We start from the raw sequence: 17,405 nt of genomic DNA on the forward strand, positions 1-17,405 counted from the left end.
GGGTTGGGCAAGTACCATTACTAGGTATCAGTATCGGCCCAATACGGGCCGATACTGATACTGATAGTTTTCGAGTTTCGTGGGGGCTGCTGATACCAGCCACTAATACTTCAGCCCAAAAAATCTGACATTGAGTAGGTCCTCCTTGGCAGTAGTTGCCGTTAGACTGCGGCGGTTTGACTCATCAGCGAATCTATGTCTGCGTTGGAAAGAAAGGTCTTTGTTCACAATTTTTTGTCATTGTGTTAAATGAAATCTTACACATCAAATGTACTACAGGTATAAGTATAGTATTGGTGAATACTCAAACTATGTATACTCATACTGGTGTTGCTTTGGAAAAAAAGTGGTATTGAGCATCCCTAATAATCCTCACAGCAATTCCAAACTTCCCTAAATGTGTGGTTTAATAGAATGCACACAACTGTATTCAATTTGTACAATGGTAGGAGTGTGTATAGTACTTTACATTTACACTGTCCTGTAGTGAAGGGTGGCACCAAACACTAAGCCGCCCTGAAAGGCTGTCAAAAGAAATCACTGTCATTTATAGCTGTTCAAAAAGGTGTATTCATACATTAGAAAATCTCATACACAACCAAAACCACCAATGACACCAAATGGGACTAGTACTTTCGGGACCTACTTCACAATGAACTTGATTACATTTTTTTTGTCCATCGTTTTCAAAGAAAAAAAGTCATCTCATTGCAGACTTGTGCAAAATGTCTTCACACTGATCAGCTTTCACAATTTTTACTGGCTTAAACTGTATTTGTATTTTGCATGTTTTCACACCAGTCCCATGCTTGCAGTCAGACTTCTGGCTCACGAAATCCACATTTCTCAGGAATGGGACTCCCGAATCATTACAATTCCAAACTGCGCCAAATGGCTGGTTGAATAAATGCTGTCCTATTTTATTTGCACAACCACTGGAATGTGTACTTACATCAACTCTGGCCTGTAGCGATGTATGATGGCACAAAATGCCAAGCCGTCCCGAAAGGACGTCGACATGTCCTTGATTTCCACATTGTGATAATTTTCACACTGTATCCGACACCACTCCTGGAGAGCCTTCAGAGATCCCATCATCGTGCCGAAGTGTTCTTGGGGTCAGTCATCAGAAGAGTTTCGCCAAAGGCGGACGGAGGTGGAGATACGTCACTTTTAACCAACGATGCGACGCTGCGTTAACGAGCCAAATAATTGCCAACTTTTTGTCAATAGAAATTGCATTGTACTTCCCAAATCATCTGAACTCCGAGGTCATGGTGACAATGATGATATCGTCACTGAACCTTACATCCGAACAAACAGATGGAAGAACACCGCTGATATGCCAAATTGCTAGCTCCAAGCTTACCGGCAGTAAAGTTCTTAGAGCAGGCAACTTTGCTAGCAGGCTAGCAGCGTCCCAGACAGTTCACTGTGCTTCCTTAAAATCACAATTCAGCATTAGAACAGGGGAATGATCATTCAATTCCAATCCAACCAGGGCTCACAAGTTTGCTCACACTGTTCGAGCTGCGGACCGCAACACGCTTTTTTCTGTTTTTCCACCGTCTCCCGCAGCGGCGATTATCGCGTTGACTGAAAAGAAAAGTCCATTGTTATTGCAAAGAAACGTTGTTAAAAATCGCCACAGAAGCTTGCTGCCGATGCCAGTCCATCCTCGCTTGCTTGGATTGCAGCGTTGGCAACCCTTAACCTACACAATGTCACGCTGTTTGATTCCGCACCGCACCCCACCGGGGGCGCTACGGAGAAACAAGACGCCCATTGGTCATTCACGCGATATTACAAAACCACGCGAGATCAAAACCTCCCGCTTGGGAACGGTTCCCGAAAGATGGCAGGGCCCCCTCCGGAAGAGGAAATCATTCAGTCGCGTATCAGAAAGTAAATAACATGCACATCTATAAACATATCAAAATGACGTACTACTGATGCAGTAATTCCTAATTTGTTGCTTTCCAGTGTGGCTTTATCGGAAATGATTGATGGCTAACCTAGAAAGCAAGTGTGAGCAGCTGCATTCTACAATAAATCAAAAATAAAATAATTAGACTCGTACAAAGTTACAATTAAACTTAAATCCTTTAAAACACGACACTATAATTCACTGTCATCCGTAGTAAGGTGTTTGTCTTAGAACAGTCTGAAATGAATCTGCTTCCTTTACAAACGCACACGTCAAATGTTTTTGTGAGTTACGCGAAAGTGAACCTGAAGAGTAAGCAATTTAACCATTTGCATCCGTCCAACAATTTCCACATAAATTGTTACTTAATTGCAAACCATTGTGCAAAACTTAAAACTGTCACATTAAAGGTCTGAATTTCTGTATTTGTTGAGTCCTAATATGTGACTGCGATCATCACATTATTAGGTTTTAGACCATCTTTTGTAACATTTCACAAGAAAATTCACAAAAATTGTCATTCAAATATTGCACAGGCACAAGTACATTTTTTTTTTACAATTTTATACCAAATTTTACATCCAAACATTTCACAGGCAGATAATACTGACCTCACCTGGACATTGTCCCAAACCCAAACAGTCCTACTATTGTGAGGCCCAACAAGAGCAGAATTCCAGTTATCCCTAAAGAGTGAAAACACAACAGTGTGTGCAGAGCTTGTATCAAATCATCATGATATATAAATGATGAAGGCTACAAAAATAGATGATTAAAGTGGAATACACTGATCAAAGACATAATAAGTACAGGCGTGACTTAAGATAGGGATGACAGAGTCCATAATAACTATGTACACAACACAGCCAGGTTTGAATGTCATATTTGATTGACGAGTTAAAAACAAAAACCAAACATTAAAATGTACTCTCTGTTGCACATATACCCACACACAAAAGTAGATATAAAAATAAAATGTTGTAAATGCTGCGAATAAGTAGTGTATCAACTTTGGTAAGACGTGAGAGACATTAATGGAATGTTCGTAAGATCTCTCTAGGCTGCAGCCCTGTGGTTGGAGATGACTGTTCAACATCTACAGACCAAAATATTTTTGGGGGATGGGCGAGAAACTCCATACAACAGGAAGTGCTTGCAAATATGACATCTTTTTCAACAGAAAATATAACTAGAGCAAAAATCATACCTGAGATTTTAAGATATTTTTCCTTTTTAAGTGTACTCTGAGCCAAATTCATTTGAACTAGAACTGTACTCTCAGCAGAGGGCAAACCTCCACCATGGCTAAATAAAGCTTAATAGACCCCCACCCTCGTGCGTGTGCATAAAGGTTTTAATTCATGGCATACATAGAATGGTCACCATCCCAGCGCCCTATCCCTATGTTCTTTTAAGACCATTCAAATCTGGCATGGTGCTGGATATACAAACCTCACTCACCATTGTGGAAACATTTCTTTTTGTCCATGACGTTTTAGTCGAGACTAAGAAAATTGGGTAGCCACAGAATCTGACCAAAAGTTAAAATGGTACAAAATACCGAAAGGAATTAAAACTACTTCAGAAAAAAAACCATGAAGGACTATTTGCCCCGAGCTTTGAGATCAATGTACCAGCTAGTTCATTGACAACCATGTTGAACCAGACCAGGAAAATACACGGGATGACGCCAATTCCTGCAACGACTCTATTAGACACGTTATTGCAGTTTATGTTTACTGAATAAAAGTGGTACAAACTGCATAGAGTGGTGTAGATATGTTTTTTTAGATTTCACTGAGGTCTCGGAGTAGCTTAATACAAACTTCAAACAAATAGTCCCAATCATTTTACTACTACAACGATTGGCTCGAAACCAGTCCATGGTGCACCCCATTTCTCACCTGTGACCCTGAACAAGCATTCTCGAAAATGGATGGATATTACTATTAATGGGGAGAAGGGTCAGAAGGAGGGGGATGAAACTGGTAAGGCGGTTGCCCCACGAAGCCCATTAATGGGGGCTGTGGTGGCACATACTGCTGAGACATGAGAGGCTGTGGCCCAGCTGGCGGCACAGATGGAGGAAGAGGCTGGGCAAACTGACCCTGAAGATGACTCGAGTGATCCATCCCTCCACCCGTAGCAGACGGGCCTCCACTAGGGTCGGAGGTGCAGCTGCCACTGTAGCCCTGGTACTGATCCGAACTGTGGCCATTCCTGCTCCGATCTCTGTTCCGGTCGCTGTAGGATGATGAGGGGGTGTCATCATTGCGGTCGGTGCGGCCGTAGCCAGAGCGGCTGTCTCTGCTGCTGCTGCTTGCCTCCGCAGGACGCATGCGACGTTGACACTCATCCTGGTACATCGTATTGGGATTGTTGGAGCTGCTGCCACGGTAACGCATTCTGCCACCTGTGAGCAAAAACAGGAGCATGCAAAAACCACAGTGGAAGACAGGAGCGCAGATTCAAACCCCCAATCTCAGAATTGGGAGGAAAATCTGTTTATGTGCCACCGACAGCAAATTAGTCGAAATTAAATCAACAGTTGGTCACAGCCAAGTAGTTTTCATTTTGCTTCACGACAAATATCCATTGCACAAACTCAACCGAATTTTAACATCTAACATAATTATTATGTTGTTTCCCCCTGCCCCTCTCGTTACTACTCACTCAAACAATGGTTCCCCACCAATGTGCCAAGGATCGTTCTCAAATTTCCTTTTATTGGTCTGAAAATCATTAACTCCAAATAACATATATGTGTTCAGACCAGTGACATATCGTGAAAGGCAGAACAAATATATATTCTTCCACCAGGCAAAGGGTATAAAAGTAACCTACAGTGCTCTGAAATCGTTTTTGCCCACATCTTGATTTCTGTGTTAAGGCACAAAAAAAAATTAAAATCCTGCACAGCGATGTGACAGACTCATCACCAATTATGGCAAATGCTTGATTTCAGTTATTGCTGCCAATGATGGCACAACCCATTATTAATTTCAGGGGCAATTACTTCTTCACATCGGGAGAGTTAGTTGCCTAAATAAATTAAATTGGCACTTAGAAACAACATTTTGTATTTCCTTGGGTAGTTACCGTGTCATATTAAAATTGGTGTGATGAACTGAAATCTTTGTCTGTAGTAAGTATGCAAAAAACACAGCAACACAGAACACAAATCAGGAAGAGGGCAAATACTGTATGTGTGCACTTTCTTGATATTTTGTTTGGTGGGGGGTTGTCAGATTTTTCTTTTGTAATATGTGCACTTTGGGAAACGCTGCACCACAAATGTTTCTCCAAACCAAAAGGTTTATATTTACCACTTCCTCTTCCGTGGCCCGAATCCACCATCTGAAGCAGTTTAGGGTTGATAGCCTGATTTGCCTCCTGCAGAACTCGGACAAGGTCACCGGCCTGCCGTGCATTACCAGGAGTGAAGAAGGTGTAGGCAGTGCCCTTGTTGGTACTGCGGGCTGTCCGTCCAATACGGTGGACGTAATCTTCAGAGGAGTTTGGATAGTCAAAGTTGATGACGAACTTGATATCTTCAACATCTTTTGAATAAAAAAAATGTTTTAGAAATTGGCAGATATCAGAATATTTTTGCTGCATTCAAAAGATGATGATGATGACACATTTGTGGATATTTTGCATCAGATTTAGATGATTGTTGTTGATGAACTCACTTCTTGCAAAACAAGACAGAAATTACTTTCACTCGTGTCTCCTTTAATAGAGTTTCCCCTCAGTGAGTGTACAGTGATTTAAAATCTAGAAATCATTCATGGACATAGCACACTGTATCCAGATGATATCTTGCTGACAATTCGCCAAATATTTTTGAGACTGAATATACGGTAGTGTTCAGAATAAGTTTACAAGATACATACACCGAACTCTTGCTTCTTTGCCCACAATCAACACCCAATGGCAAATGTGTATGTTGTTCTTTGTTGCTGTTATCTGTTTTTTGACCATAATCTTCAAGCAAGTGGCTTTATCTTTACTTGTGAAGGAGAGGCAGTGCTTGTAATGCTGCACCGACCCCCACTGGGATACAATAATAATTTAAATATGTTAAAATTAAAACAGAACTGTCAAATCACTGAGTATGGTTGTAATGAGAATAGGATAACTATCATGTCTAGTGCACCAGCTAGGAATAATGTTACTGTTGTGTGCCTATTTTTAGAAATGATAACACTTGATACTGTGTAGCATGTGCAGATTTTTTTGGCATATCAAACAGATTTAAATGTTACTCAAAGACAACACATGTAAACACAAAATGCAGTTTTTAACTGAAGGTTTATATTATGAAAATTATGGGTAAAAACAATGGACCGTTGGCTTCTGTAGTAGTCAATGGTAGTTAATGATTTAAGGGAAGAAAAAAAATCAAAACCTATATGGCCCTATGCGAAGAAGTAATTGCCACCCAAATCTAATAACTGGTTGGGCCACCCAGCAACAGTCTGACTTTGACATTTTGTTGCAGCCTTTTGAGAGCTTTTGGCCGACTTCATGTTGTCAGACAGGTTCTATTTAGATGATTTCTTGATTGGATGGGTCTGGAAGTAATCAGGATTAAGTGCCGTCAGTGAGAATGAACTGAAAAATGTGATAAGGCACTGTAAATTCATGATTTAACAAGTAGGGGTCGGGGCGGGGTCAAAGTACTATTTCACATCGGGTCAGGAACCTTTGAATATTTTATTCCCTTAATGAATCAAATCACCATTTCAAAGCTGCATTTAATGTTTATTGAGGTTGTCTTAATTTTTTTTGGTTGATCTTAGTGGGGAAACTGGAAACTGCAAAATAAAACCCATCACGATTTTAGAAGGGGGGGGAAATACTTTTTCATGGCACTGTAGATTATGTTTCTTTAGCTTCGTAACTTCACAAATGAATACATGTTCACAGTTCATTTCTGGGTCAACCACAGGAGCTGTAACAACATAAATACACTGAATACACAACAGTCGGGGGAGCCCCGAGTGCAATAAAACAACTATTATCGCCTATTGTTGCCTTGAAGTGAAACACTAGCAATAAATTCAACTTTGATTTTCACCTACAAGACACTAACTTCCCAGCACTGGCCAATCTGTGTGAACACAAATTGTCTGTTTCTCATTACAGAGTACATAGGGCTCTGACCGCACTGCTGAGTCTGATCAAGAAGTCTCCCCTCCATTGTAACCGAGAGACCATTTTATCAAACAAACAATAGCTAAACTTAGTTCAAGTATTGATTCAAAGACTACAGAAGATGGATGGAGGTAGCTGTATGTCGCTCATGGTGGGGTTAAGAGAAAGGGGCGGTGCAGTACTTACCCCCTTTGTGTGGTGATCAGTCCTGGTTCAGAGGGAGGGGCTGAGGGTGAGGGAGACCGGATTCTTCCCTCACCTTCTGCACACACCAGCAACGTCAGACGGGAGCAGAACCGCTAAACCTCAAGCAACACTAACGCAGGTTCTGTTGCTCTCTCGCCACATTGCAGGACCCTCCTCGCGGCCCCAGGACTGGATCCAGACGAGCCCATCTAAACGCTCACTGTCTGTCTGCTTTTTTTGGGGGACGGGTCGCACAGCAGACAAACAGGCACCTCCGGCGGCTCCAATGACAGGCTCGTTGGATTCACACACAGACAGTATCGGGCTGGGGAAGGGGCTCTATGTTACCCATGGGAGTAACAGGGGCTTTAACCCCACAAAACTAGACAAACATTTACTTTTAACGGGACTGAGCGTGCAGCGACAGCAGCGGCGCAGACTGTTATAGCTGCCGCACGCTGCCAAATCCTAAGAGGAGAAGAGGGGACAAAAAGGAAGAAAAATATAATAATGGGAATTTTGGCAAGTCAGAAACCCTTCACTTATTCCCCCCTTCTCACACATATTGTTATGTCAACAAAGATCACCACATCATTTTCTTCCCGTTTGTCATTTCACATTTGTACATGCAGTACCTGTCCTCGACACCACACACATACACTATGTATGAGTGAGTCATGTTTAGCGCTTTGGCGTGTCTGCCCAACATAGACACTCCATTGCGTTCAGGCCGTGTGCCAAAGAGCCCCGCTTAAAGGATGCTTTGTAGCTATAGCAACAAGAAACAGACCAGTGGACCAGAAAGCCAGCAATCTCCATAATGGACACTGGAGAGCCCTTAAGATGTCAGGCTCTAACACGTTGCGAACCTCCTTGTGATGCCTATCAATCATTGAAATTCGCATGCTCATTCTTCAATAAAGAGGAATCCATCGACAAAAAAAGAAAACAACTCTAGACTTTTAATAGGAGAGAAATTCACAGAGTTGAGGCACTGATCAACGGCAATACAATACTGTAACTCTTGTTCGATCTGCCACTCTATTCCACTGCTTATTTACCTAGTGATCACACTCACGGGGGTGAAGTGGGGTGAGGGAAGTGAGTGGCTGGGGAGGGACCTTAGATAATTAATTTGTCTAACAGCCTCGTGTGCGGGTGAATTCAAGTCAATTCTAAGACAACAATAGAGGTGAGAAATGATTTGTAAATGTGAGAAGACATACCCAGACCGCGAGAGGCAACATCTGTGGCAATCAGGATGGGAGCTTTCCCACTTCGGAATTCTGTCGAAATTGAGAAACAATTTGTGAGCCAACTCACCAGCAACTGCCAGATGAGGTCTAATAATAACTGATGATGTGTTTGTTCAACCTGTGAGCACCCAGTCTCTTTCTGGCTGGCTCTTGTCTCCGTGGATACACATGGCTGGCCACCTAGTATAGAAAACAGCATCAGTACAGTCGCCTAGCAGGATGATAGACTTGCAGGGTTCCTACAGGTTTCCTCAAGTTTAATGTAAGGCTTTGTCATAAAATTATTATTCTTTTTTAATGGCTTAGATCGCTAAGACCTTAAAAAGAAATACCTATTTCAGTCATTTGGCAAATAAAAATAAAACGCATGAACTTGGACAGTCACAGTGAAACACCATAATTTACAACCTGGAGAAAACCCACACAGGCAAGGACGGGGAGAACATGCAAGCCCCACACTTGAAGGACGGAGCCGGAATCGAACCCCCTGACCTTTGCACTGTGAGGCGTACGTGCTAACCAGTCTACCATGCCGCCGGTATTATTTCCAAATTCATACATTCAGTGCTTTAGAGACCGTTCCAGCCCCTGGGAATTCTGCGTTTGACATCATCACGGTAAATTGTCAAACGAGCAGTAATATTGCTCACCCATCCCGTCGCATCCTTCTCGTTAGCTCATCACAGCGTTTCTTGGTCTCCACAAAGATGATGGTTTTGTTCTCCTTTTCTGCCATAATCTCCTCCATAAGCTGCACAAGTCTACAGTACACACAGGTAGGGAAAGAAGCTATATTATCCATCCATCTATTTTCCTCCACTGATCAGGCATCGAGTCACAAGGGCAGCAGACTAATGAGTGAGAGGCCCGGGCTTAGGGTATTTGCATAATTTCTTCTGCTAGCAGACAAAATTTGAAACATTTTTAAAAGGGCTTCCTCATTTGGAAAAAAAAAATGCTATGAGTTGCGGAAACAGCACTGCTTCTCCCCAGCAGTTAAACATTTTTAAACAGACTTTTTTGCTCATTGTCCAACAATGCAAACCTGTTCCATTAACAATTTACTGTTGACACTGTGGATCTTTTGCAAAAGTGCAGCATCTTTGGACTACGGAAGACGCTGAAAAAAACCCCGTCCCAACCTCAAAACTCTGAGTTAACCGATAGAATCAAGGCTGGCCTTAAAAGGAGGGTGAAAAGGTCAACGCAATGGCATAGCCATAGATTTTCCCCACTTCCTTACTTGTGGTCCTTTTCGCTGTCCATGCAGACATCAACAATTTGCAGGATGTTATGGTTGGCACTGAGCTCAAGGGCTCCAACGTTAATCTGGATGTAGTCCCTCAAAAAGTCTTCAGCGAGTTGACGGACATCTTTGGGCCAAGTTGCACTCCACATAAGTGTTTGTCTGTCAGGCTTGGATGCAGAACAGAGGAAGATGAAAGATGAGTAAGACTTGTAACTTACCGGTAATCATATCAAATCCGCCCATTACAGCAGTCTTTCTCCTACCCTGATTTGTTCAACTATCTTGCGGATCTGTGGTTCAAATCCCATGTCCAGCATACGATCAGCTTCGTCAAGCACAAGGTAGGTGCAGCGGCACAGGTTAGTCTTCCCTGACTCTAAGAAGTCAATCAGGCGACCAGGCGTGGCAATGCAGATTTCAACACCTAAAAGAAGAACGCAAACAAAAACTAAAAGCAAAGAAAGGACACACACTCCACGTGGGATGAAAAAAGGCATGGAGTTCAACATGCAAATCATAATGAAAAGGGAGTCATGAATGAGCTGAACTTTTTGATATCGTTCTGTTGTTACGACTGTATTATTGTCAATGTTTTATGTGATGTGTTCAGTTGTACTGTTATTTCATGTTAAATGTTTTCAGAGCGCTTTGTTACAGTTGCAGCTGTTGTGAAAGCGCGACAGAAATAAAGATGCATTGTTTTTCAAAGTCGCCAAACATCATTAACTGAAAGGTTAATTACAAACTTCTTGCATGGCGCAGCCATTGTCCTCTCACAGCATACCCACCCCTCTCTAGCTCTCGAATCTGCAGTCCTTTGGGTGCTCCACCATAGACGCAGGTGCTTTTGATTCTGGAAGACTTGCCATACTCAGAAGCCACTTGCTGAACCTGCTGGGCCAGCTCTCTGGTCGGGGCAAGGACCAAACACTATTTTAGGGGGAGAGACTTAGTTAGAAACTGCCTGACAACAAAAAAGAAGCACAGCGGATCCCTCAAAAGTCAAACGGTGTTGAAGTGGACAAAGTTTAAAATGTGCTGCCAATGTTGAACAAAAACACAAAGCCCGAGCAAAAATTACACACCATAGTAACGGTATTGTCTTTATGTGCTTTTTGAAATATGTTTTGGCCTTGTGTGTGTTTACCCTTTCAAAGGTAACGGTGATGCTAAAACGAAGAGGAAAATGCATGGTAAAGACCACAACAGAATTAAAACCTGGGTGTCTTACGAAAGAGTGTGCAAATTAGCCACATGACAGTCGTAACAGAAGACCCGGTAATAAGCTGCCTTGGCCTTTTACACGAGCCAGGGACGCGAGCTATCGTGGCAACTGTGCATACTGCTACTTCTATACAGTAATGCGGCATCTTGTCTTGTAATCAGATAATCAGATGGGTGATGACATCAGAGCCAACTTCAAGTGTGACAGTGAAAATAGTTGTCAGACAGAAACAATGCTTTCAACGGAGAGGGTCAAGTACTGAGCCTTCATTTTGCATCACAGATTGTAAAATATTAGCGGGACTGTAAAAAGGTTGACAATTTTCATTCATATGCATTCTAAGTAAAAATGGATCGAGAAAGCAGTATTCCTCAAAGATACATTTTGCCAACAATATGAACAGCTATAACCATTTTAGCACGTTCCTATATTATCATATTTTTATTTCATTATAATTTGGTTATATTATGAATGCCCTTGACTTTGTGACCAATTTACAGTGAATACCCTTGCCAAAAAGTCAGCGGGGAAAGGTTCCAGCTCACCCGCAATCCTGAAGAGGATTAGCAGTAGAAATTAGATGAATTCTTCAGTATTTTCATTATTTCATATGGGGAAAATGACATTCATATAGAGAAACAGCCTGTTATGATGGATTATGTTTGATCTGCCTTTCCAGCAGCTCCTATATTTTGTTGTTCTACTTCTTCCTTTCATAACTTTGCTGCTGTGAATTGGGAATTTCTCCATTGCGAGACTAATAAAGGTTTTCTTATCTTATCTTATCTTATCTGTGAGGTCCACTGTATTCATTTCGCAAAAACAAAGCAACACACGAAGCACATGAACTTACAATAGGACCATCTCCTCTCTCAAGATAGGGCTGATGATTAATGTGCACAATTGATGGAAGAAGATACTAGAGACAAGAGAAAAAGAGAGGCAAGTGCAGTGTCAGGAACTACATGAAATCAAGCACACGTTGAAATTCAGCAGTTGTCTGAAAATGTTTGAGAAATGCAGTTGAGTTGACAACAATATTGAATTATTTATATTTATGATTAGCATCGTGTATTAATTAGTAAACAAAAACAATGGTTGCAGACATTCTTACAGCGAGAGTCTTTCCAGAGCCAGTCTGCGCTATCCCCACCATGTCCTTGCCACTCAGAGCCAGAGGGAAGCCCTGAGCCTGAATCGGTGTGGGCTCCGTGAAGTTCTGCTGCATGAGCACGTCCATCACATATTCTAATGCAGGGAGGGGGAAAAATAAGTGTTACTGGACCAACTCCTTTGGTTTATAAGCAATAAAGCTGACATGTTTTGCTGATGTAACACGCAGTTTACAGCTGGTGTACTCACGTGGAAACTGTGCCTGTTGAAAAGTGATTACAGGTTTTGGACAGTGAGAGCCTTTGATGGTGATCTCTTTCTTGCTACGAAACTCTTCAATTTCATACTAGAGGTGTAAAAACAGGATGTGAATTACACAATAGTGACTGCTCATGTGACACTAAGTTTGATTTATGTTTTTATGTGTTATTTGTTTACTCTGTCCTTAAACTTAAACAGCACTTTGCTTCAACTTTGTTGTTTTAAATAGAGTGGTATGGTACAAGACTGAGTTTTTAGCCAACTATCACATGTCATTTCAACAAAGCAAATAAGGGCAGAAAGATGATGCTGAATTCAATCCAACGAAAAGGTATGTACCTGAGTCAAACGTTGGACTTCTGGGTGCTCAGTGTAGAAGTTCTTCTCAAATTTCGGCAGCTCATCCAGATTCCACTTCTTCTTGCGGAGACGGTCGCCTAAATTCCCAATCTTCATGGGCGGGGGGCCAAAACTGCGACTCCCAATTGGTCCAGAACGAGGCCTATGAGGTTATAACATATGAGTCGGACTGTAGAATCAGTCATACAGCATGCAGCGACAACGTCACATCATTTTGGGTGATTTTGCAAACAGTTTTTACTTTAAACAATTTTCAAAAGCTGAATTTTCTGGATTTGACTGTACAAAATTATATTATTAGCATAGGGAAAAACGATGATTACACGAGTAATGTCTTAAATCATAATCTTAAATCACTCGTAAAGTTATTTTTAATCTATTCAATATTGCAGTTGCGTTTCGCGCCAGCAGGTGTCAGTAGTTAAAGGTCTCAACATTAGACTACAAATATTTGCGAAAAGAACACAAGTTTCCACTTTCCAGGCCTGAGTGCATTTAGCAGAGGCTCAAGGATAATGACTTGAAAAAATGTCATTAAACAAATTGACGATTATTACTACACGTTTTTCTGTCCCCAAAAAGAGTTTTCCCCACTGAATGATTACGTTTTGCATTAAGTTAAACGGCATTTCATCTAAAAAAAAAAAAAGTCATCTTGTGTGTGAGTGTGTTTCTCGATAATATACAATATTCAGATTAGTTGAACTTTAAACGATCTACGCCCGAGACACCCCCCACCCTAAAAAAAGATCAACAACACCGAAGACTGCGAGCCTTGCAACTGAATTTATTGAAGTAAACTTGAAACTTCGACACAACTACGGGATCTGTTCCAAGTTCCAGCAATGCAATTGGCGTAATAAAACATTTCATACATGATATCAATACTGTACCAGATTTTAAGATATTAAAATACCTGTCTCGTCCACGATCCCTGTCTCTGTAGTCATAAGAAGAACCCCGCCTCATCGTTCCAAAAACAAGTGCGTGGAACTTTGGCTCGTTAGTCTTTTCGACAAGTCTTTGCGCCGTAATTTAGCACAGAAGCACGCTTGTCGACCAGTAAACACGTGAGACTAATTTGGCACACAAATAATACACTTTGTGACCAAAATTACGATTAAAATTTGTCTAGGTTTTGACGCGTCACGTAACACAGGCTAAACGCAACTTATCTATACGCAATTATCCCCGCCCTCTTCTGAGGCGTAATGTCAACTGGTCATGCAGCGTATCTCGAGATTTTGGTGAATTGCTGCGTGACAAAATGTACGTAGTGATAATGCTGAATATAATTTGTTGTTTCGTTTCACAAGGGAGAGGTGTCACTGTAGGGGTTAACTCTCAGACATTAATTTCCGCGTAGAAGAAGAGTCTTTCCGGGTAAAAAGGAAGTTATCGGGCCCAACAGTTATTTTAGACATCAAGCGATGTAGTCGCTCGTTATTAAAGTACCAGTATGTCAATCCATCGATTTTAGGGACATGCCTTTGCTAATTCAAAACATACGAGTCGAGCGGATAACTTCGACCGGAGAACTCTTCGACAAATATCCAAATTTACAGGTTGGTCTCCACAGTTTGGCTAAAATAGCTGTCATCACCAAGCAATAATAACCTCGACTTTTTTGGTAGACGATTACCTGTACTGATATATAATTTGATGTCTCTTATCCCAGCAAGATTTTAAAACATTTGCATTCATCGTATGTCACTGATGATCAGTGACATACAGTATTTTGCGCATTAACTAAATTGTTTTAAATGTGGTTGAGATGATATAAGATGATAAAATCATGGGGGGAAAAATCAAGGATATTTACTGATTTATATTACTTGGGTAATTTGTCTTTCTGGTCTGTGTTATTTGTACTGTACCTTGCATCATAACTAGGGCTAAAGTGAACTCGAGCTCCCTAGTGTAATGTACTTTGTCAAATGTTCAAAAATTCTGACTACCTTACCTCTAAATATTTGTTCTTGTAACAGGAAAATGCTAAAGCCTTTCGTTCTCAGCCGATCAGTAATGTTGACCCCAAGTGTCTCCTGTACGTCCAACAGAGAGAGTTTGCTGCAACGACACCGGCAGATAGTAAGGGGAAAACTGTTACTCTTAAAATTGTTTTAGAAAACAACATTATTTATAAATGTTTCTTCCAGAGACTGATAAAAGCAAGCCATGAAAACATATTGATCGCACTGAAAGTAAATGGACTTAAAACATGACTACGGTAAAAAAAAAAACATTTTTGTGTAGACCTGTTTCATGATTTTTAAAAAAAATTATTCTATTGGAATCATTGGTTGAGTTTCATTTTTTCCCCCCATTAACAGGGGGACAAACCCTTTTGTCAATGTGTGTAATTGGACGTGTTCTGTGAGCCTGACACCATGATAGCAGCTGAAATGCTAGACTCTACCTTAACACCTGTGTCTTATATACCTTGCCAGATAATGTTTCAGTGATTGGGTCTGACGATGCCACCACCTGCCATTTGGTTGTGTTACGGCATACAGGTGAAACTTGTTTTCTGGTTTTCTCACTTGTGTCCCTTTTCAGCCTGCATCCAAGTTTAAATCATGTTTCTCATTGTCAGGAAGTGGAGCTGTTTGCCTTGCACACTGTGATGGTTCCAACACTTTTGCTGAAGTCCCCCTTCTAATCAAGTCAGTCACATCACTGAGTGCCTGCTGTAATGAGGGCAGGTATGAAGCAAACAGGCAGTACAATTCACAATGCATTTACTGAACCTCCTCATCCCTCCAAGTAGACTTGAACTGCATCTTGTTGGTGGATTTAAGGATGAGGCAATGACATCCCATGAACTCAGCCTTAAGATACTGGGTATTGTCTAATTCCCTGACCTTAAGTTGCCCTGCTAAATGAGAAAATAAGTATGCTGAATTTAACTTTTCATTTTCCAGCAGCTTTCCAGCAACTGAAAGATGATATCCATCTGCAAACATGTTGCATCACAGGTGACCTAATGTGAACACTACATCTTGTTTACAAATGTCATAATTCCTGTTGAATCCATTCTTCTCTGCTCCTTTTCTCCCCAGAAATGAATGATGTAGTCGTCAATGCTGTTCATAAACCTGCAGTTTATGGTGTTGGTATGTGAATGCTGCCCAAGAAATTATGCTGTTCTAAGTGCACGCTGCTACTTCATTTTCCTTTATTTTTATGTTTTTAAGGTGTAAACGTTAAGACAGGCAAAGTGTTCCCTGCTACTTTTCCTTATAAAGGCCCAGCAGAGGACCTGCGGTCAGCACGCACCTTCACAGGGGGACAGGTACCTCCAACACACCAATTATGATGTGTAAACTAATAAACCATCAAGAAACCTTTTGCAGGGTTTCCACGTGCTACTGAAAAGCATGAAGTCATTAAATGTATTTTGCAAAAATGAAGGCCTTAAATTGCACTAAAAAGCATCAAATGCGATGTCCAGAGGTATTCAAAATGAAATGCAATTGATGAAAAAACATTGTTACCAATTCAGTTGCTTCTTTAGATATGAAGCACATTTTATCGAGCAATTCCAGAAGGTTGCTCAAAAAGCAGAGCATCATCTGTTTTATTTGTGGTTCGTCTGCTGCAAAACTGTCACTAATGACAATGAACAACCCTATAAAACTTAACAAAATTGTGCAGTGAGTCACTATAACACAATTCAGCTATAATGAATATGCTAAAATTATTTATAGTTGTCGAGATTGGTGAATAGTTGTAATTTACAATGAAGAAAATTGGGCAGGGGTCCACATGTTCCATGTGTTTGTTTGAGAAAATGAAACCACTATTTTTCTCCCAAGATCGACTGAATCAGGTTTTTATTCTTGTACAGATGGTTGACATTTATGACTCTAGTCGAGGACTTGTAGAAGTCGGCCCTTGGAAGTGGTCACCTAATATGGAAATTGCCTTTTGGTTGTCACAAGACGATGCCGTCATTTTACAGGTAAATGATCTCGAAACGGCTCTTATGATTAGCAATTCAAGGTGTGCGGGTTGCTTTGCAGTGTATATTAAATTCTGAATTTGTGTGTCCCAATTAGTACTTGTCCACATCACCAAAGGCTGAGCCACCGCACTTTGTCCACCACATCAAATCCACCATCCAGTTCCTCCTAAAGCACCCAAACTCTGACCGCCTCTTCCCTGGCGGTCAGCCGCAGCTCTACCACAGGTCTGAAAATGGAGACTGGGAGAGGTTTGCCTCTCAACTTGATTCTTGATTCTCAATGACCATCCATTCACCATCTGCTATCTCATTGTGTCTTAAACTCTACCTTAAGTCTATTGAACGGCTATAATAACTCATCTGGCTGGCCCAGTAGAGAATCAGACACAAACTGCATTTTGTAATTGTCTGCAGAAGGTAGATTATGTTTCCACTCATGCGAGCTGATGGAAAACCTGCACCTTCCGTCTCCTTCTGTGTCAGATCAATGTCTCACTATGCCTCATTAGTGTAATTACATTATTTGTGAAACCTTATTGTCTTTATTGCAATCAATAAAATTATTTTACGGATGAGTGCAGATTGATTTAACAAAACCTCAGGACATGATAGCAAAATTACACACACTGTCGAGATGTAGTAAATGATGAGATGAAGAGACGAAGGCAAATTGTATCTGTTACCACACAAAACTGACTGTT

General features: G+C 41.1%; 3 protein-coding genes across 10 annotated transcripts in view; 1 reads left to right on the plus strand and 2 right to left on the minus strand.

The window, feature by feature from the left end:
• micall1a (MICAL-like 1a) overlaps positions 1-1,776 on the minus strand; it is a 16,891-nt gene extending 15,115 nt beyond the window's left edge. For 2 of the 5 annotated variants that reach the window (XM_086120831.1, XM_086120828.1), the window contains exon 1: positions 953-1,776. In XM_086120831.1, the coding sequence (XP_085976957.1) occupies positions 953-1,098 (146 nt within the window). In that variant the 5' untranslated portion in view covers positions 1,099-1,776. The remainder of the gene's footprint in view (positions 1-952) is intronic. The other 3 variants (XM_086120830.1, XM_086120832.1, XM_086120833.1) reach the window with 3 other exon arrangements.
• A 442-nt stretch (positions 1,777-2,218) lies between these two features.
• On the minus strand, positions 2,219-13,926 carry LOC147200525 (putative ATP-dependent RNA helicase DDX17). Of its 2 annotated transcripts, XM_086120835.1 has the most exons (14): positions 13,654-13,926; positions 12,717-12,879; positions 12,366-12,462; positions 12,118-12,251; positions 11,857-11,922; positions 10,567-10,708; positions 10,042-10,202; positions 9,773-9,945; positions 9,180-9,290; positions 8,648-8,709; positions 8,500-8,559; positions 5,254-5,487; positions 4,252-4,340; positions 3,944-4,171 (listed from the first exon to the last, which is right to left on the minus strand). In XM_086120835.1, the coding sequence occupies exons 1-14, from the start codon at positions 13,704-13,706 to the stop codon at positions 4,088-4,090; spliced, it is 1,629 nt and encodes a 542-aa protein (XP_085976961.1). In that variant the 5' UTR covers positions 13,707-13,926; the 3' UTR covers positions 3,944-4,087. The 2 variants fall into 2 exon arrangements, with proteins under 2 accessions (XP_085976960.1, XP_085976961.1); XM_086120834.1 differs by having other exon boundaries at positions 2,219-4,340.
• Positions 13,927-14,106: 180 nt separating this feature from the next.
• Positions 14,107-17,276, plus strand: ntan1 (N-terminal asparagine amidase). 3 transcript variants are annotated; one of them, XM_086121119.1, is made up of 10 exons: positions 14,107-14,302; positions 14,726-14,828; positions 15,188-15,253; positions 15,334-15,442; positions 15,508-15,581; positions 15,665-15,715; positions 15,800-15,853; positions 15,935-16,032; positions 16,588-16,701; positions 16,799-17,276. In XM_086121119.1, exons 1-10 carry the CDS (start codon positions 14,222-14,224, stop codon positions 16,976-16,978), a joined length of 930 nt encoding a protein of 309 aa, XP_085977245.1. In that variant the 5' UTR covers positions 14,107-14,221; the 3' UTR covers positions 16,979-17,276. The 3 variants fall into 3 exon arrangements, with proteins under 3 accessions (XP_085977245.1, XP_085977246.1, XP_085977244.1); XM_086121120.1 differs by having other exon boundaries at positions 14,798-14,828; positions 15,662-15,715; XM_086121118.1 differs by having other exon boundaries at positions 14,108-14,302; positions 15,662-15,715.
• The last annotated feature ends 129 nt before the right edge of the window (positions 17,277-17,405 follow it).

The sequence above is a fragment of the Hippocampus guttulatus genome, chromosome 9, assembly GCF_054856545.1.
Source record: "Hippocampus guttulatus isolate MCC_2025c chromosome 9, RoL_Hgut_1.0, whole genome shotgun sequence".
Lineage (NCBI taxonomy): Eukaryota > Metazoa > Chordata > Actinopteri > Syngnathiformes > Syngnathidae > Hippocampus > Hippocampus guttulatus.